Consider the following 21834-nt stretch of genomic DNA (forward strand, 5'->3'; position numbering starts at 1 on the left):
TACCTCATAAAGTTAATGTATGTATTGAATGAGACAGTTATGGAAGGTTCTTTACACAATGCCTGGCACAAAGTGGCCCAAAATATTAGCCATTATTAATGATATCAACAAAATTCATTTCTAGTATTTTTGCTCTGAGGCCAACTTTCCTGGCTCTCATTTCTTGGCTCTCTTGAATGGAGTCCAATTGACACTGATGGAAAATTCTGATATTTCAGTAACTAAACCATACAAGCTGTACCCTCAACACTTTGTCTCCAGCATTTCTCGCTCTTATTCCACACACACACATAGTTCTAGGGTAGAGAACACAGAATCTGTAGCCAGGTTCCAATGTATTTGCAAACAAAATGCTTAATTTTAATGAGAACAGTGCTTCCTTCTGCATTTTTTACAAAGACCCATCGGCAATGCACATCCTTGATACACAGATCCATCTACATGTTTATACATTATACAGTTCACCTCTGCTAAAATAGCCTGAAGAGCTCACAAATGCAGGAATAGCACATAATTGGCATGCAGAAGCAAACAAACAAAGAACAAAGGCCATCCTCTTCAATCACCCCAAATGTGAGCAGACATGCACTCCATGTATGCTATCTCTGTAACCCCCACCTCATGTGTTGCTCATCTTTATTCCTTAGTAATTCATTTATGGATTTTCTTACTTCTCATTTCTCTCTAAGCTCTCATCATTCATTACAATTCTACTGGGAAATTCATGCTGGATGGCTTTCAGCTTCCTGCTAGCCAGAACAATCAGATTTAAGGGAACATTTGTGCCAGGCACCGTGTCAGCCAATATTCTTTCTATCTAGGTAATCAGCAGATAAGGCACTGCCATTCTGATCACATCAATTTCAATTCAAGTTGCTGTGAACTGTCAGGCTAATAAAACAAAGACTCCTCTGTCCCAGCCCCAGGATGCAGAGCACCTTTACATAATACAGTCACACCACTGCTCAAAATGATGATAATAAGAGCCAGCAGTTTCCCTACAGATAGTCAACTGCAAGAGAGGCACAAAGGGGAAACACAAGATTAACAAAGCAATGTTTGGCGTGTCCAGAGGTCGCCTTGTTTCCTCTTTTCATTCCATACCTGTTACCGATGTTTGAATTCAGAAAACTAGTCATGAAAATAGCTGCAAATAACAAGACATTGCAAAGTCATTCCTGTCTAAATTTGTCATTTTTTCATCATCAAGGGACCAATTAAAATGGTTTTTATTTCTGGCAGGAAACAAAATTTATCCAGAGAATCAATTCCATGTTGACTCAAAAAGAGGGAAGAGGATAATCAGGAAGGGGAAAATGGAACCCGAAAGTCAGAATATGTTTTTGGGAGACTAAGGATAGAACGAGGGCCAGGAAAGAAAACTGGGGATTAAGCTTGGGCAGTTGCTTTGACTTCATGCCAGTGGATGCTCAGAGCAAGAATCCTTCCATTTTAAGTGTTCAGTCAAGGCAAGCAAATGCATGGCACTTCAACAAAACATACTTCAAGTTAAAATGTTTATAATCTATTTACAAGTGAAAAGAGAAATGTGGTAATTTACACTTGTTTATAAGAAGACAACTACTTGGTATAGGCCGTAATCCCAGCACTTTGGGAGGCTGAGGCAGGCGGATCACAAGGTCAGGAGTTCGAGATCAGCCTGGCCAATATGGTGAAACTCCGTCTCTACTAAAAATAGAGAAATTAGCCGGGCATGGTGGTGAGAGTCCCAGCTACTCGGGAGGCTGAGGCAGGAGAATAGCTTGAACCCAGGAGGCGGAGGTTGCAGTGAACCGAGATCGCGCCACTGCACTCCAGCCTGGGTGACAGAGTGAGACTCCATCTCAAAAAAAAAAAAAAAAAAAAAAAGACTACTTGGTATAAAGAATGTCATATGGCTGCACTAATTGCAATATGGGAAGATGTAGGAATCCAAAATAATATAAATGTTTTGGGCATTAAAACAAGGTCGGTAGATGTTAAGGCTATGAGAGTAGAACACTGTAGTGGTGCTTGAACACTCTGGAACATAATATTAATGATGCTGTCTATAATTTGTTGAGCATTATTGTATTTGAAGCACTGTGCTCTGTGCTTTGAAAGGATTAACTCATGTAATCCTCAGAAAAATCACATCTAGTAGGTATCATGTTTATCTCCATATTTTAAGCAAGGAAACTGTGGCTCAGAAATTACTGGATTTGTCTCAAGAATACATACAAGTGGCATCACTAGGATTTAAGCACAGGCAACCTAAATCCAAAATCTGTACTCTAAATTAAATTTTATTCAACATGAAGTTGAAACTAAATCATCACAATATGTAAATTTCTTCTAGAATACAGTTTGAGGCTGTCATACATGATACTGTATTTATCTGAAACATGGGCAGGAGAAGAAGTGAAAAAACTTATGATAGTGTGAAAAAGTTTGCAGTGCATTTTTCTAAACATATACACATAAACTAGACCCTATGCTAGTCTGCCATAATTTCTATTACAAATACCTGGGCTCTAAATTTGGCATACCGTTTACTAATATGCTTTTATACATACACAGAAGTTTAGATACTAGAAGAAAACCACTAAGAACCTCTGAAAGAGAAGGAAGATAGAACACATTGAAAGGAATTACAATGATAGGTTAAAATTTCTTAAGTGAAATTAGTTTCTTTCATACTGGATATACCCTTACTTCTTAGACAAACAACCTCCTGACTCACTGCTCTTATTCTCAACTAAATGACAGTGTCATTATGACTGTACATATCTGAATCCATTTTAGATTTTTTTCAGCTAGAATATAGGTATATTGTTGCACTTCCCAAATTCTGACTGTTTTCAAATGGCTTATTATAACCTATGATAAATCTTTCATAGTGCATGATAAGACTGACAAATGGCTAAAATCCATCCCAAAGCAGCAGTTTTCTTTCTAGCTAACTGTGCCTTCAATGGCAATTAAAGCACTGGTATTTATCATGAAAGCCAACCAATCCAACATACATGATTTTCTTTTGAATCTTGGCCATTTTGAGAAACAAAGACTCTGCTAAGCTCTGTTCTTGTTGTTGTAGTTGTTTGTTTTATTTTTCTGGATTTAGGAGACAGGCACCTGTTAATCTTATCTCATTCTCTGGCCCCGTGAGAAAAAGGCCATTAGCCAAGGGAGCTTATTTAACCAGAAAGGTCTTCAAGTCCAAACGGAATGTCTTCTGACTGGATGCAGGAGACCTTATCCCCTTCATTCTTTCTTCTGAGAGACAAGGGAGTGTCATCCACCATCCCTTTACTCATGGCCCTGTCTGCCTTTCAGAACTATGTGCAAACATCACATGCAGACCACTCTCATCAAACCCTGTAATTGACTGCCTCCCCAGACATTCCGCAAGTCCTCTAAGCCTTCACGTCCTATGGAGTTTGTCAAAAAAGAATCCCTCCCAGAATCCCCGAGAGATCTTCTCTGGATTGCAAATTAACTAATAAAAATGTTCTGCAAATCTCTCCATCTCCCAAGAGAAATGAGGCCACATAAAGAACTGTATTAAAATGACCAGGAAAAGAGTCTATGTGGGGCTTCTATCAGCCAGCTGGGCACTGCTGTGGCTTAGGACCACATATGCCTCGTGACATACCTCATAGAGGTCGATCATGATGTTGCCCTCAGGGCCTCTGCTGCTCTGGACATTCTCCAAGGCCAGGGTGAAGTAGACACCACGTGTGTCTGAGATGTAGAGGTTGTACGTGTCATTCTGGTTCCATTCTTGGACTGCTGCGAACACCTGATTCTCATCGGTGCTGATAACATGCATGTCCTGTGAAAAGACACAAGGTCGTGAAGAGGGCAAAAGAGTTTTATACGTTAACCTGGCAGGCATCCAAAGAGTGTGGAATCAAATGAAGAATACCAGAATGAGCACTTTAATGGAAGATAGCTTCCTTTTGCATATATGAGAAATAATGATTAGTTAAGCATCAATCATATATTTCCTTTGTCACTTGTGGGGTTAGGCAATAAGGTCATGAGAAAATAGGATGGAGCGATGTTTGGTAGATCAGTTTTAATTGCCTCATTACATAATTTGAAAAACACTTTCTTAAAATATGTATGATTTGGAGAATCAAGCATCCTGATATTTTTGCCAAGCATAAATATGATACTTACTCAGAAGGCATATATGGGGTAGCTATGAGGAAAAGCTGGAGGAACAGAGAGAAAATAGACAAACCCTGCATCTTTCAGCGTGGCTCATGGACCAGCAGCAAGGACATCACCTGGAAGCTTATTAAACATATAGAACCTTGGGCCTCACCTGGTGAATCAAAATGTGCATTTAATAAGATTGCTAAATAATTACCATGCATATTAAAGTTTGAAAAGTACTTCCCAAAGGTTCAGCAACCCCCAGCCAGTTTCCTCTACCCTCAGCCCCAAGAAAACATTCACCAGAGAAACCCAAAGTACTAATCCTCATGTTAGTGTGTTCAAAGACTTAGCTGCTTGTCAAAATCTAAACTGAGAGGTTCTGCAGGAATCCTCCAGTGAAAAAGGGTAAAAGATAGTCTGCATAACTGATGATGTTTTCAGAGCCTGATTGTCCTGGAAGATAGAATTAAAGCAAAGGTAGCATGGAGGCAGTGAGCAAATGCCCCTGGGATGGGAATTTCAAATTCTTCTTCCCCCATTCATAACTCTAGAGAAGTACAATGGAAGCTACCACAGTCCAAAGCTTGCTGACTCAGATCAAGGCCTGCTTTCTTCTTTAGGGGATGTCTGTTCATATGTTCTTACCTGCATTTTACCCTTTGCCCAAGATAGTAGACATAAAACAACTTCCAAAAACCAAAAAAATCAAAGCTAAGTAACCAAAACAAACGAAAACAAAGATTGCATATAACCACAAAGGTAGAAGAACAACGTAGAACAATTCTTGTTTTTGGCGTCGCTTAGTACTCTGATCTTTCCAGATGCACCGTACTCTATTTTTGAAAAGCTTTAGGAGATCTGACAATCTTCCTGTTAACAATTCAAGTGCGGGGAAATTCTACCTGACTACTGACCTAAATTTCTCATTGTCATATATGCCCATGTTCTCAATCAAGCAGCATTTCAGCTCTGACTCTGCTCTAGACGTGTAGGAACAAGACTCCCTATTCTCTTTACCCTTTATCACAGTAAACTCGTGATCGCAGAGGGAGAAGTCCATATCCAAAGGGCTTTATATTCCTCACCTCTACTCAGGCTCCAAATGACATACTCAAGTTTGGTAACATTTTTGTAGAAAGAACCCCAAGTGGATAGGTCAAAAAATGAATCCTGCCCATTAATTTAATGTGTGCTTCTATCCGTTGAATGCCTATTTACATTTCTCCTGGTAATTATTGCTCTCTCTAGGTATCTGCAGGGGGATTGGTTCCACAATTGTTCTCAGATACCAAAATCCACAGAAGCTCAAGTTCCTTATATAAAGTCATGTAATATTTGCATGTAACCTACGCACATCCTCCTGTACACTTTAAATCATCTCTGGATTACTTACAATATCTAATACAATGTAAAGGCTATGTAAATAGTTGTATCATTTATTTAATTTGTATTACTTTGTATTTTTTTAAAATATTTTCAATCTGATGCAGAACCTGAGGAGACACAGGTCCAACTGTATGGATTGATGTTTTTTGAAAAACAGCTTTATCCCTCTCAGATATATTTCTATATTAAATCTAAACATTTTTCTACTTTCTTCTACCAGCAGCACAACAAATGAGCTTTTAGCTGGCATTCAGAATATTCCATTTCTCTGGCAACAGCAATTGAATAGGTGATGGGCAGGTGGCCCACATAAAGTCAATATGACATGTTTCTAGAATGACTGCAGAGTTATTAGCGAGAGAGAAAATTAGTATCTCACTATTGGTTTGTAAGCAGTAAGAATAAAAAAGAAAATTCCAGATCTGCTGGAGACATATCTTGGAGGTAAAGGATGAAACCAATCCTGATGAAAACAGGGTCAGCGGATGGAGAGAGATGGCCCAATCCTGTGACATTTTTTGGTCCCTAAATGTGGACATTTAAGAAGCTCATCCCACCGCCAGACTTTTCAGTTAAAGAAGACAGTCTAGTAAAGTAGCTGAAGAATGGACTTTGGAGTAAAACTACTTGAGTTCAAATCTTGGCTCTATAACTTAGCCATGTGAATGAAACTCTGTGTCTCATAATTTCAATCTGCAAAATAGAGACAAGGATAGTAGGTCCCCCATGGAGTGGTGAGGATGAAATCAGTTAATCAGTGTTAAGCATTCCTAATAGTGCCTGGCACTTAGCATATGCTCTAGGTATGTTAGCTACTCTCAGTTAAGTGAGCCCTTACATCCCTTTTGTTGATTAATCCAGGTTCATTTGAGCTTTCTGTTTATTGCAAATACTCAAGTCCTAACTATATACAAGACAAGAAGTGGTTCACCCAAGTGTTTTTGTTGTTACTGTTTAAAATAAAATTTAAAATTCTTTGAACCTGGAGAAGCTATACCCAAGTGTTTGGTTCCTTTCTAACGGAGAGACTCGTCTGTGGAAATTAGCTCCAGAGCTGTTCCTGCATTGACAACCAAACCTCCCATGGCTCCCCATCCTATAGGGCAAAGACCTAAATCCTTACCTTGGCCTTGAGAAGCATCAAACAACTATTCCCAATCCATCTTCCCTTCTTTGTCAGTAAGATGCAGCATAATCCCTGAAGCCAAGTTAAAATATCTCAACAATAACCTGACCCCCGCATAGCTAATTCCCACTTCTGTGATTTACAGTGAATTTCTGCACTGGTGAACCTCTGAGTTTCTCACAATAGACATTTGATTAAATAATCCTAGGCTGGAAGAGTAAAGTGCATCACCTATACCGGCCACTTCTCCCAAGACTTTATTTTGTAGATTTGGAAAGGAAAACACAGATGCATCAAATATTGTGGTCTAGGTCACTTAGAGAACTAATCACACAATGATAACAGATTAAAATGGCCATCTCTAGATATCAGCTGAGTTCCAATCCTTCCTTTGTTTCATATAATTAGGTTGAACAGCCATTTTCAAATGATATTGGTCTTAAATATTTTAATTGAATTTTAAAATATTTATATATCATCTTTCTTTTTTCTCCTTCCCTAAATCCTGTTTCTATTGGGAGAAATGCGCTTTTTATCCCAATGTGGCACTTTATGTTGAATGCTTTAACCAAATCACAGAATCTGAGAGCAAGGTGTGATCTTACAGATTTTGTATTGAAGCATTTTCTAAAGTCTGCTCCTTAGGACAACAATGTTGTTAGGATTTTAGTAGACTTGAAAAGGAGGAAGGGATCCTTTAGTAAAACATATTAATTAATGGTGAATTAAAGAGCTTTCTTGCTCACTGGATGTTCTAAACCTTCAACATACCAGTGAGCTACTCTTAGTCTCTAGGCAAGAAACACAGAATGAAGTTCATTCCTCTTTTCAGACATATTTGACCACACAACCAAATTCTCAGGAAGGATTACTAAGGACATTTTATTCTAAGTAACACGTATGAGAAAATATTGTTGTGAATCTAAGCTCCTTTTTAAAAAAAAATAAAGAAAAGAGACATTGACAAACCAGCCCAAGGTTTCAAAGCAAGTTAGTGACAGATCTGGGTCCCTAATCCAGGTCTCCTGCTGCAAATCAAACAGCCTTCACACCACCTGCATCCTGGTCCACATCGATCTTCCACCACGAAGACAACTAGATCCATACTACTAATAATATTACCTTGCTTTTATAGAGTATCTGTCCTCCAAAATGCTCAAAGCACTTTTGTATGTATTGCCTCATTTATCTCACTTGAGTAGCTCAGAATGGGTTCCCAGCAAGTTAAAGGAAGGAAAACTCACTACATTCCCCTGTCTGGAGGGCCACATGCTCTTAATGGCAATGGCAATATTAAAATCTCCCTACCCATTGTCATTCTTTACTATTATATTATTAAATATTTTTTTGAGCACAGCTCAGGGTGACTATGATCTTTCAGGAGCTGATACAATGGTAGTGGGTGATTAAAGAAAATTGAGCATAAAAGTGCTGGTTTGTCTCGATTCCTTTGGTTGGCATGAAGCTTTGTTCATTTCCAGTTGCACTAGCCCTGACTCTGACAGAAGGCCATGAAATACATGCACCTTTGTCGCAGATCATTCCACCCAAGCTGGGGTTTCTTTCTGAAGGTATAATGGCATTGTAATAAAGAATCTCATTGCCTTAAATAAGAAACACCCACCTGGACCAAATAATACATTCATTTGCTGTACTAGCCCCTACTTTTTCTGGGAACAAGCTAAATTAATCACTGCATTCTACCCTCAGAAGCCAGATAAGACTGAGTAATGGAACATGCTCTTCTGGGAGAACAGGAGGAAGAAGACAGATGCAAATTCGGGTTCAAAGTATAACTTTTTCCTTCCATATTGGTTAGATGCCACTGGGGGCAACTGTCAGCAGTGATCTGTGTGACGGCTATGAACAAGCAATGCAAAGTATCTGTTTCCCAAACCTCCAGAAATAGTCTACAAACATTTCTTTGATTTTAAACTATGATTTCTGGGGCTCCTTAAGTCAATGGGATTTTCTTCTTAATGCTCTTGACAGTATACGGAATTTTGAGGGGGTGATGATGCTATGTTTTAATAACCGAAGCTATTAATTTACCTTCAAGGTAAGAAAGTATAACATAAAAAAATACTACCTTGAGAGTCAGGAGACTTAAGTTCTAGCCTCAATTATGCTACAAATAGCATTTGATTTCAACCAAAACTTATGTCACTTAAAGAGTTTATTCCCGGCTGGGCGCGGTGGCTGATGCCTGTAATCCCACCACTTTGGGAGGTCGAGGCAGGTGGATCACGAGGTCAGGAGTTCAAGACCAGCCTGACCAATATGGTGAAACCCTGTCTCTACTAAAAACACAAAAATTAGCCAGGCTTGGTGGCACGCGCCTATAGTCCCAGCTACTCGGGAGGCTGAGGCAGGAGAATCACTTGAACCCGGGAGGTGGAGGTTGCAGTGAGCCAAGATTGCACCACTGCACTCCAGCCTGGGTGACAGAGCAAGATTCTGTCTCAACAACAAAACAAAACAAAAACAAAAACAAAAAACAGTTTATTCCCAAGAATGCGCATAAGATGAGGATATGGTCTCCATTTCCACAATCCTTCTTGAACAACAGCAGCATGTCATTGCATTGAGGATAATTCTCTTTTTAAGGTGCAAATCCTGCAAGTCAACTACTTCATTTATTAGTCAATCAAAGAAACAACAATTTATGTCAATGCTCAAGAGGAAAACAAAACAAAACAAAACCCAGCTCTGTTGTATTTATTGAGTTAACATGTTCATTTCTCTGACAGACCTTCCTAAGAGATTATCAGAAGTAATTTGAACAACACTCAATTTTCCTTTTACATAGTGATGTTATCCAATTCTTATCTAAGGCACAACTTAAATGTTGTAAATTCTTGTCTTATTGGGGGGAAAAAAAAACACTTAAGCCAAATCAAGAATAACAAGAACTTAAATGTATTCAGACACAGACATACATACAGTTCTGGATAATTACCACAGTCATTAATCTCTCAGCAGCTGAAAATAACAACTACAAACATAGCTATAGTTCTTTCGAGTTAATACTGCAACTCAGTGTGTGTTATTACCTCTAATGGGCTGAGGCTTACAGCCCACCTTTCACTATGTTAGGGTGAGGGAAGGGTGGTAGCCAAGAAAGATAATTCATCCTGGAGAAACCAGAACAATCTGTTACCACTGGCTCTCCCGGGAGAGGAGGCCTGCTGTGCCCTTGTGTTATGTCTATTATACGACTTCCTGGGCAACTATCTGGTGTTGGTTCAAGACAACATATGACAAAGTCACGGATGAATATATAAGAGAAAGAGGCATGGAAACTCCATTAAAAAAAAAGTTATGTATGTTCTTTGTGCAACCCAAAGGCTTCAAAGTTGAGCTATAACTCTCTTTAAACCTGCATAGTCCCTTTCTTATAGCCACATACATCTCCCTTGCTCTAAGATTAAGGCACAATACATTTACAGTTCTTAGTCACTTCAATACATCACGATGGCAGCAAGATCGCAAATACACAGCTCTGAGCTCCCGAGTCAGTTTGACCTCCACTAGGTGGCGCTCCAAATCAACGCAGTTCTTCAGCACTTCGGGAAAGACAGCCTGGGGATGTCAACAGTTGAGGGTCTTTAACTTTTGTTTGCCTCTGTTTTCCAAAGGGTACGCCTTAGGGGAAGTCTAAAAAATTAGCTGCGCCTCAGAACTCTAAAGACAACCAGTCTCATAAGTTTACAGGGAGCTGACTGGCTGAGAAAGCAAAGGCTGGTGCCACGTCACAGCATCACTGCTCAGTAAACAACTGATAATAAAACAGGACAGAAATGGATGGCAGCTGTTGCACTGATACATAACACATCCAAAAAATATTTCTGTCTTGTTTGTTAGAAAACCAATACATATGGCTTGAAAATCTTTACTATTGAAAAGCAAATCAATTATTAAAATTTATATGAATGTTCCTATAGCAACAATCTCAGAGACAGAGAGAAGAAAGAAGGAAAGAAAGAGAAAAAGAGAAAGTAAGATGAAAGAAAGAAAATGAGAAAGAGTAAAAAAGAAAGTAAGATGAAGGAGAAAGAGAGAGAAAGAAGGAAAGAAAGAAAGGAAGAGAGAGAGAGAGAAAGGGAGGGAGGCAGGGAGGAAACAAGAGGAGGGTAATAAGACTGACCAAAGAGACAGTAAGGCAGAGCAAACTTGGGAAACAGAGATGAGAGATGTAAAGAAAACATGACTATGAGAGGCTGAAAGAGTCCTTGGGAAAGGGATGGAGGCTGGCTTCTATGAATGAGAGTCAGGAGTGAAATGAAGAAAGTGATTTAGGCCATACCTTGGGCAAAGCATATTTCGGAAGCTTCATTTGGGCAAACGCATTCCTTCGGTAGGACACGTAGTAATGTGGCCGCCCTCCTGATGTTAGCTGGACCATAAAAACAAGATTGTAAGAAGCTCGAGCTACTATAACAGGCACAGGTCACAGAACAGCCACATGAATGGAAGAAGGTAGCTTCCAACACAACAAATGGCATTAATGTCTATTGCAGACAAGTGTAAAGAATTGGCATTCAGTTCAAACACAACTTATAAAGAGTATGTGAGCTGGTCAGAGGCCCAAACTGAACCTACTGGGCAAAAATACAATTCTTAAATTTGCACTGTGGCTCAGATGCCAGAAAACATTTTGAGTTATTTTTTTCAAATGATACTAACCTTGGGGTACATTGGCTGATTGCCATCACCAGCCCAGGTCTCTAGACCCAAGTCTGTGACCCTACAAGTAGGTCCCTGTGCCATATCAGAATGAAATGGCCCAAGTCAAACAGTGGCAGAGCTGGAGGCTCACATCTCTGGGCACTGAATTCCAGTTTGATGGTGTTACACTGATGATTATGGGCACATGGCACAGACAGGAGTGCTGGCATATTAGACAGAAAACCAGGCTAGGATTGGTGTCCAAATTCAATCTAGGTCTATTCTATTTAATTTAAATTTTTTTTTTTTTTTGAGATGAACTTTCACTGCTGTTACCTAGGCTGGAGTGCAATGGCACCATCTCGGCTCATTGCACCCTCCGCCTCCCAGGTTCAAGTAATTCTCCTGCCTCAGCCTCCCGAGTATCTGGGATTACAAGCCCTTGCCACCACACCTGGCTATGTTTTGTATTCTTTTAGTAGAGATGGGGGGTTTCACCATGTTGCCCCAAGCTGGTCTCGAACTCCTGACCTCAGGTGATCACTCACTCGCCTCAGCCTCCCAAAGTGCTGGGATTACGGGCATGAGCCACTGTGCCCAGCCTTTTAAAAAACACTTTTAAAGCTAAATCTCACTCTGTTGCCCAGGGCTAGAGTGCAGTGGCACAATCATAGCTCACTGCACCCTTCAGCTCCTGGGCTCAAGCGATCCTCCCCAGGAGCTGAGACTACAAGCAGGTGCCACCACAGCCAGTTCCCCTCCAATCTTGTCCAAAGCATGCAGCCCAATGAATCCTGGTGGGTGTGAGACAGGGCAGGAAGGTACAGAGGGCAGGTAGAGAGGGCAGGTGTGGTCTCCAGCCAGCACATGAGCAACCTGCAGGCACAGTGTCAAGGGCACCACCACCAGTCTCTCTCTCTCCTTCACAGCCACTCTTAACCCCTCTAAATGCCTGGAGTTTCAATGACAGCTGGAGTTTGCATACTCAGAATGTCAACAAATGTGCATGTTCATCACATTAGGAATGTGACTTGGAAAGTTATCATCTTCACCGTCATGTGGCCAGATGACCTCTTAGGTCTAGTGAGGGGTTACAGGACGTTCATGGTGGCATGGGTAAAGACTGTATGAAATTCCAAATGCAGAGTTGATTCTCATTTGTAAGTCATAGATGTGGATCACAAACTGTTATTAGAAACCAGAAAAGGTTCCTGGGAGCAGCACTGATACAGAAATGAATTATTATAGACAGAACCAATACGTGTAACTATTCGAATGTCCCTTGACAACTTGATGCTGAAATTGTCAGAGTATTAATTACTAATTTACCTGAAGAATAAAGAAATGGTGTGTGTGTGTGTGTGTGTGAGATCATATGTGAAACATTTTAAAAGTACACAGGCTGGTGGGCATTTAAACAAATTGCATCCTCAAAGCATGTAATTAAATATTCTAAATCATAATTTCTTGTCGAAATAAATGTAATACTGTCTAGAATGGGTCTATATATATATGTATACTTTTATATATATGTATAAGCTATTTACTGATTGTACCTTTGTCATTTTTAACATGGAAGGCGGTAACTGAGTTTTTAAATGCATTGTCCAAACAAGCTTAAATTTTTCCTTGAATGCTGAAAAGCAGTGCAGCGTATTTGCTTCTTGTCTCTACTAACAACTCAGGAAACGTCAGCTTCTTAAACTGTTCTCCATTCTCTTGGGGGTGAAAAACCTGGCTGAATACATCTGCTCTGAAGTATCTTTATTCTAATCACAGTTGGTGCATGACAATAAAAGCTGATTACTCTCCCCCTGGCCTCTGCCTCCCACTATCTCCAGTCACCCCACAGCTTCCCTTCTCATTCCTGCTTCTCCACTTTTAAGGTGGGTATTGGGAAGGGGGCTGATTGGCTGACCCTTTCCCAGATAGAAAGAGACTGACATATTTGTTCAGTCCCTTTGATAACTGGGAGCTTCTTTGGAATGCAGGTGTGGGGGACAGATCGTACTGTGCCTCATCCTAGAGACAATCTCACTACTCTGTGCGATGCCTTCATGACCCCATGCTGATAACATCATCTGGACACAGCCCAAAGAAGCTCAGACTATTCTGTTAGTATAGAAGATTCCACACTCAGTAATTATCGTTTTGTTGAAAAGATAGTGATTTTCCCCTCTCTCCCTACCTCCTTCCCTCCCTCCCATCCTCTCTTTTTGAGTCTTAATGGAGTGTAAAGCAGGCAAAAGGGACAGAAACAAGGAAAAGAAAGGTTTCTGAGACAATCAACAGAAGTGGATTTTTCATACCTGAACAAACACATAATGATCCTGAACAATCAAAGAGTCTGGGTCAATGTAGCCTGGAAAAGGTTGATTCCTGTTGGCCTCTGTACAGTTCTGCATTCGGCAAGTTAGATAATGTGAATCTGAAAAAAAAAAAATGGGGTTGAGGGGGATATAAGACAGAGCTTTAGAGTCAGGGTGGACATTTGCTATTTCCCTTACCATTTCCAATTCTTTCTTTCTTTTTTTTTTTTCTGAGACAGAGTCTCGCTCTGTTGCCCAGGCTGGAGTGCAGTGGCATGATCTCAGCTCACTGCAAGCTCCGCCTCCCGGGTTCACAGCATTCTCGTGCCTCAGCCTCCAGAGTAACTGGAACTACAGGCGTTTGCCACCATGACCGGCTAATTTTTTGTATTTTTAGTAGAAACAGGGTTTCACCATGTTAGCCAGGATGGTCTCGATCTCCTGACCTCGTGATCCACCTGCCTCAGCCTCCCAAAGTGCTGGGATTACAGGCGTGAGCCACCACGCCCGGCCACCATTTCCAGTTCTTTAAACAAGCCTCACAAACTTTGTTAAATACGTTATTGTCATTGTTATTATTTAAATTATTATCATTATTATTTTACTCACTTGCTCTCAATACCACCTATATCATCTCCTGGTGCTTCCAACAAGTCTTGATATCCTCGAATACTAAATTCTTGCTAATTATTTTTTTTCCTCCCAAACCCAAATGAAAATATTTTCAAAAACTGGCAATAATACTTGTGATTTTGTGGTCAAATTTTTCTCATTAGTAGGTTTCACCTTCACACTCTGATCTTTAACAAAGAGGAAAACACACATACATTTAATTATTCATCATCTAACGATAAAAATTATGTGGTTATAAGATTCTAGGTTAAGTAAGATAAGGGTTTTTCTTTCATAATTCATTAGAAGTAAAATAGAGCCAGGCGCTGTGGCTCATGCCTGTAATCCCAGCACTTTGTGAGACCAAAGCAGGTGGATCACGAGGTCTTGAGTTCACAACCAGCCTGGCCAAGATGGTAAAACCCCGTCTCTACTAAAAATACAAAAATGAGCTGGGCGCAGTGGCAGGCACCTATAATCCCAGCTACTCAGGAGGCTGAGGCAACAGAATTGCTTGAACCCAGGGGGGCAGAGGTTGCAGTGGGCCAAAATCACACCACTGCGCACTCCAACCTGGGTGACAGGAAAAAAAAAAAAAAAAAAGCAAAACCGAATTGGGAGGAGTTCCTTAAGACTTTGCTTTTATTTTACAATTGAATCAATTAAGACCCTGGATCTCACCTGGTGATAAATACAATATCAGTAATGACAACTCTTACATCAGTTTGGTCTCTATCGCTGGATATATTGTATCAGGGAGGCTATTCCTGTTTTTTGAGCACACTCTCCTGGCCTCTATCTAATCAGATTATGTTACTCCCTTATTTAAAACCCCTTTTGCTTCATTGCATTGAGAATACATTCAAACTCTCCACCACCCACCACGCCAACCCTCCAACCTCCCCCACTTCTCACCATGCTAATCTCTTCTACCCTCTCAGGAAGTTGGCCAAACTTTCTACCACTTTAAAGACTCTTCATTTGCATTCCCTCTGCCTAAAATGCTTCTCCCCAGGCTGTTCTCAAAGCAGGTTCTAGATTTCAGCTAGCTCACTGTTACATCTGAGGATCTTCCATGATTATTCTTTATCACACACCATCCTATTAATTCTCTCTACGGAATTTATCACAATATAAAATTACCTTGTTATTTCTTTCTTACTGAGCCCCGCTCCCATTAGAATGTAATCTCCATAAAGACAAATGCCTTTTTTGTTTTTGTTGTTGCTGTTATTCACTGTTGTGCCCACCAGATCCTAATACTGTTCCTGATACATAGTAGGCAATAAATGAATATTTGTTGGAACATGCCACCTATTGAAATATATCCTTTTGAGTATAAAAAAGGAGTTATTTTACTTGTTTTTGATGCTTAATGAGTAAATGGGTTTGATTTTAAGATATCAAAGACTTATGCAGAATTCCACTTTTCCAAATGAAAATATCAGAAGATGATTATTTACAGGAAATTGAGGTGGGGAATAGTATGTCGAGATAGATAAGCTAGATATAAGGATTCACTAAAGATTTCTCTTAAGAAAACTAGGAAGGTGGAATTGTCTGGGACCACCTTTACTTAAGGAACTTGTGTGTACCTGTATTCTGCAAAGAGTGCCACTAGGGGGCGGCATGCACTCTTGCTCCCTCTGACCAATGACTGATGGGGTTTCTGATAAACTCTCAGTAGACAATGGTGGAGAGCCTTACACGCCATCTTCCTTCACCCCACTGCCATTTCCGAAGATGGGGATAGCTCTCAAGTGCTTTAACCTGTCTAGTCCTGGTGAAGCCACCTCCAAAATTAAATTAGAGTCCTCTATTCTTCCTTCCTCATCTCCTTTTTCAGGCATTCCTGTAATTTCATGTTAGAGCAGAACACAGGATCTTTTTCCTTAAAGACAGTTTCTGGGACTCATCCCTTCCCAGAACGATCCTCCATCTAGCACACAAAATCTTTACCTCACAATTTTACACTCCACCAGACTGTTTTACAGCTTTTAAGTGACTTCTGTTTTCTAAAATGTAGCTTGGGGGTCATAGAAACAATGGAGATTTATGACGATAAGAACTGGGCTTGAATTCTGGTGTGGTTTGTTTATTAGCTGTGTAGTTCATAGGAAATCCTTTCATCTTCCTGAGTCTTGCTGTTACTGTAATGCTAACCAATGTTCCATCTTGGTTTTTCTGTTCATGGTACAGAAAGCGAATCAATGAGTATTGCTAAGAAGACTTGAATCAGGTGCCACAGCTGAGGAAATGGAAGATCAGTGTCAAATCTATCTCTCTGACAAACTAAAATTAGTTTATATAGCAGGGAAGAAATGTAACCATGTGTGGGAAAATAGGAATTAGGGGGTGTAAGGAAGAAGAGCTGATCAACAGGAAGCAAGTTGTCAGTTAGGCAATCAGGATGGGTGAGGGGACTGGTGTCTCATTGTCTAGATGCAGTGATCTGGTAAACTTAAGTTCCTTGATGATACCTGGGAGGCCTGATGGTTGGTTTCCTGAGAAAGGAACTTGGATAAGAACTCGGATAAAACAAAGGTTTGAAGACTGGGAGGATCAATTTCTGTGTTTATTCAAAAGAAAGCATAAACATCATGTTCTATGGGACAACTGGGCCAATTTCACTGCTTCCTTCATCTATTAAAGGAGGATGCCAATATCAACTATTTTGTACTTTAGCTGTAAGAATTAATTAAAATAACATATATGCTAAATGTTTTGAAACTCAAACTCATACAAATGTTAGTTGTTATGATTAAGAATGATAATATTTCTGTTTTCTGTTTTGCTACCTTTCATAATGATAAGAAGTTTTGGGAACACACTTTAAAAGACTAGTTAAGCCAAATTTAAATATTCCAGTTATATTTCTGAATCAGGTTCTTTGGCGAGCTGCTGAACACCCATTCTTCTCTGCCTTTTTGCTGAAAAATCCAGTATTGGCTCTGTCAGCTCATCTTTTCTCCATGTGACTCAGAAGTTCCCATATGCAAGGATGAATGTTGTCACTCTAAACCCACTCAAGCCTTCCTTCTCCACTTACCCCTGGTTGTTTTAGAAGAGGGCATTTAAACCTAGTACTGGTGCATGAGAAGTGAAGAGAGAGCTTTTAAGGGGAATCTGAGAGATATAAGGAGATACAGCAGAAGATCTTCTGCCTCTGTAAACACTCTGTCTCGATGTGAATGACTCTAGGCTTCTGGTTGCCCAAAGGAGCCAGTCTTACAGTCAAGCTTATATAATGAGTATGACAACTAGATGGAAAATATCCATTCCCTAATGACATCATTGAGCTGTTGATGGTACTGAGCCTCAAGCTGCCCAACCTCTGTGCTTCTTATTATGTGAGATAATGAACAAAAACAATGGCTAAACACAATGAGAACTTGATTAGGAGGTCTTGACCTTCAAATTACAAATACAATTTCCAACTAGAATTTTTAAGACTGACACCTAATGAGGACTTGATGCATACACCATTCTTGTTTTATTTGTATTAGTGTCTGATGGCTCTTTTCTTTTCCTTAAGACCTAAATCTCCTCTTCAGAGGTCCCTGTACAAACATAAGATGGAAAATAATAACATACCCTTTTCATGTTTCTAATTCATCTATATAGAAATTATTAACCTAAGGAATTTAGGGAGAAAACAAAGATGGAATTTAACGTTTGTTGATCATCTGTGAGCCAGGCAGTCTGCACATTTAATCTTCACAACACTACAGAGTATATTAACTGATTTTGGAGATAAAGAGAATGAAGCTAAAAAATAGTGATTTGTAGAAATGGCACTATGTGGTTGCAGTGTGGTTAGACTGACTCCAACTTTGGTTTATTTCTACTATACTATGTTGCATGAAAAATCCCAGTGATTTTGGGGCCAATTTTTGTTAAGTATATTTTGGCTTCTATCTAAGGTTCAAACAGATACCCCAAGATACAAAATAAGAACACCTCAATATTTTTGTGTGGTAATTTGGCAATATGAATCAAGATACTTAAAAATGCAGGACCAGCCTGATCAACATAGTGAAATCCCATCTCTACTAAAAACACAATAATTAGCCAGGCATGGTGGCATGTGCCTGTAATCCCAGCTACTTGGCTGGGAGTCTGAGACAGTAGAATCACTTGAACTCAGGAGGTGGAGACTGCAGTAAGCCGGGATCATGGCACTGCACTCCAGCCTGGCAACAAAAGTGAAACTCTGCCTCAAAAAAAAAAAAAAAAAAAAAAAAAGATACCCTTTGACCTAGGGTTTATTTCTGAGAATTCTATCTAAGGAAAAAATCAAGGATCAATGCAAAGATTTAACAACTAAGATATTTGTCAGTGTTATTTATAATAAAAAAATTTTGGAGAAAACATAATGGCCAACAATAGAAAAAGAACTTAATAAACTATGGAATATTTAGAGTTCGCTATTAAAATCTTGCTTTTATGAGGAAATGCTTAATATATTTTATATTATAGAAGTAGGTTACCAATTAGTAATATTAGTCCAATGTTAATTTCCTAGTTTTGAAAAATATACCATGGTTACATAAAATGTTAGCATTAGAGGATGCTGGGTATAAAGTACATGTATTCTGTACTATCTTGGGTGAATTTTCTGTGTATCTAAAATTATTCCAAAATAAAAGTTTTTAAAAAGTAGGTTACCAAAATATGTGCATTATGGACCTGAGTTTTTTGCAAGTTGTATATATAGACATCTATAAATGTATGTTTGCACAGGAAAAATGAATAAAAGATATATATGTGATGTCAACAACAGTGGAGAGCCACTAATGTGAAAGAGTTGGCAATCTGTACAACAAATCCCTAGTCCAGCCCCTCTATAGCCGGGCAAGTAGGGGAGCGGGGAGTCAAGATGGGCTTGTGAGATCAACTGTCTCTAATCTCTCTGCTTGTTCCTTCTCTACTTCCCATGCCACATATTGCTGTTGAGCTGTGCAATAAGCCTATCTTTGGTCTGAGAATTACCAAGTGTAAAATAGGGACACAAGAAAAGCCCCGGAAGAGGTCTTCAAACCACTTCTTTCTCTGAGTGGCTCAAAGTGAAATTTGCAAGCTGAAGGGGAAATGATCCATTTTGAACAGTCTGCCCGTGGTAAAGTGTTCCTGGTTTGTTCCCTTTCTCCTCCTAATGGAAACAGAAAGAAATTGGCTGCACTTCATAATGAGGGACCAAGCACTCATTCCCCTTGGGGCTTGCTGTAATAGCATTAAGTATGATGAACTCTTTCCATATTCAATTCTGGTGAGTGTATGATGTGATTCCATAGGAAGTATCTTGTAATTTGGCATTAATTAATGTCAATTAATGCATGCAACTGCTAGACATTAGAATTAATTTCATTACTTTTTCTACACAGATGTTTTCCTTGCCATAGGTAATTAGGACACTGTGCTGTTCTTTTCAAGCATCTTCACTCTCTGCAACAGCTGCTGCTTAGAATAATGCAATCCCCATCCACCCAAAACCTGTGCTGTTCTAGAGAAGGGAAACTGCTTTTAAAAAGGTAGGCTTTAAACAGAGGATCAGAGGTTTAAATGCAGGCTCAAGGCCTGCTAGCTTAATAAATCACTCCATGTCTCCAAAGTCTGATCTAGAAAATGGGAATAAACAATATCCATCTTGCCAGAAGTTATGACATTTGATGACCTTAGTCTTGAAATGTGTTGAGTCTAGTGCCAGGTTAGACTGTACTCACATAATGTAGCTGTAGTTGGTATTTAAGTCCTCTCTCTGTAATCACCAATACTGCTCACTGTGTCTCAAGCTAACCACCTGTAAAGTGCTAAGGATATTTCTACCTGAGGCAGCTTCTTTCTTTCTTTTTTTTTTTTTTTTGAAGACAGAGTCCCACTCTGTCACACAGGCTGGAGTACAGTGGCAGCAATCTCAGGTCACTGCAACCTCCCGAGTTCAAGCGATTCTCCTGCCCCAGCCTCCCAAGTAGCTGGGACCACAGGCGCATGCCACCACGCCTGGCTAATTTTTGTATTTTTAGTAGAGACAGGGTTTCACTATGTTGGTCAGGCTGGTCTCGAACTCCTGACCTCGTGATTCGTCTGCCTTAGCCTCCCAAAGTGCTGGGATTACAGGAGTGAGCCACCACACTCGGCCACTTCTTTCTTTTTATATTCAATTTTTGTCTGAGTTAAAGATTTTTCTTTTACGTACGTTTTTAAAAACACCATGAAAAAATATTCTCCTTGTATAATAATTAATACAAATACAGATCTTCTGCATAGGCAGCAGACAGCACTGCAAAGTAAGTAGGGCTACAAGGAGAATGTGGAAGTCATCTCTGCACCCAACACACAGGGCCAATCAGCAGGTGTGGCAGGTGTTCCGTCTTCCTGTCGGAGCGATCTTCTAGGTCCTAGTTCCATCTCCAGCATGGCATGCAACTCTGAGAAGGTCACTGACCAAGCTCGGTTTTAGACTATTTTTTTACATAATGAGAGTTATTAGAAGCTTAGAAACAAAACGGATGTTAAAAATCAGACTATGACTTTAAGATCCAACAAATCTTTACCATAAATTATCCACTGAAACCTGTTTCCTTCCCACTGCTGCCAAAACAAAACAAAGCTCTGTGATGTTGCTGGCAAGTCTGTGTCTTGAGGGCTTCTGCTATTTCTAAACAGCACGCTTACTCCTGGCTGACTCCCTATGTTCATTCAGAGTTCTGCTGGTTTGAACTGCCTTTTCCTTTCCTGTTACTCAGTCCGAATACTTCCTGCACCTTCTTCTGTGAAGTTTTTCCTGGGGCTTAGACAAACCTTTCCATCCCTAGAATGTCTTCATTGATAACAGCAGCAGCAGCATTAACCTCCAAAATAATCAGAGCAACCTTTCCTCGGGGTCAGGAACTGTGCTAAGTGGATCACATGTTTTTTTCTCTCTTAAACTTTGTTTAAAATCCAGGCCGGCCTCGGTGATTCACACTTGTAATCCCCAAAGTTTGGAAGGCCGAGGCGGGTGAATCACTTGAGGTCAGGAGTTTGAGACCAGCCTGACCAACAGAGAAAAACAATATATTACAGATCTCTGGGACTCTATCCATCCATTCTATCATTCAACAAGTATTTATTTAGCACCCCAAATACTTTAATTTTCTCTAATATTGTAGAAGTTTAATTATAAATAAAGCTAGAAATGATGCAGGCAAGCATAAGCACTTTAAAACTCACCTATTCCCCATTGTTTCCACTCAGAAACAATTTAAATCAGCAATTTAAGCAATCTGTTTAAAAGCAGAACAGATTTTAAAGCCCATACAAGCGCATACAACTTTTCCTTGTGTTCTACTGCTCTATTACTTACTTTGAAACTTCTGTGTTAAATGTTCTCACTCATCACACACACACACACGTGTCAACATGCCGCTGTTCATATACACTTAATTCCTATCAGGATTCTAGTGCCCTCTGTCACATGTACCAGCTAGAAATTGAGAATGTCAAAAGTGAGATTCTAGTCTTGGCTCCAGAAAGTCTACACAGAGGACGAGATACTTCTGTGAAAATTATAAACTTACATCAAATGTTCTAGCTTGGCATGATGAG

General features: G+C 39.8%; 1 protein-coding gene across 5 annotated transcripts in view; it reads right to left on the bottom strand.

The window, feature by feature from the left end:
• The window catches only part of SORCS1 (sortilin related VPS10 domain containing receptor 1), a 594724-nt gene that overhangs the window by 124776 nt on the left and 448114 nt on the right, over positions 1 to 21834 (bottom strand). For all 5 annotated transcript variants that reach the window (XM_002821140.5, XM_003777633.4, XM_009245781.4 and 2 more), the window contains exons 7-9: positions 13636 to 13754; positions 10965 to 11054; positions 3635 to 3814 (exon numbers count right to left, since the gene is read on the bottom strand). In XM_002821140.5, the coding sequence (XP_002821186.6) occupies positions 3635 to 3814; positions 10965 to 11054; positions 13636 to 13754 (389 nt within the window). The remainder of the gene's footprint in view (positions 1 to 3634; positions 3815 to 10964; positions 11055 to 13635; positions 13755 to 21834) is intronic.

This window comes from Pongo abelii, chromosome 8, assembly GCF_028885655.2.
Source record: "Pongo abelii isolate AG06213 chromosome 8, NHGRI_mPonAbe1-v2.0_pri, whole genome shotgun sequence".
In the NCBI taxonomy this organism is placed as follows: Eukaryota; Metazoa; Chordata; class Mammalia; order Primates; family Hominidae; genus Pongo; species Pongo abelii.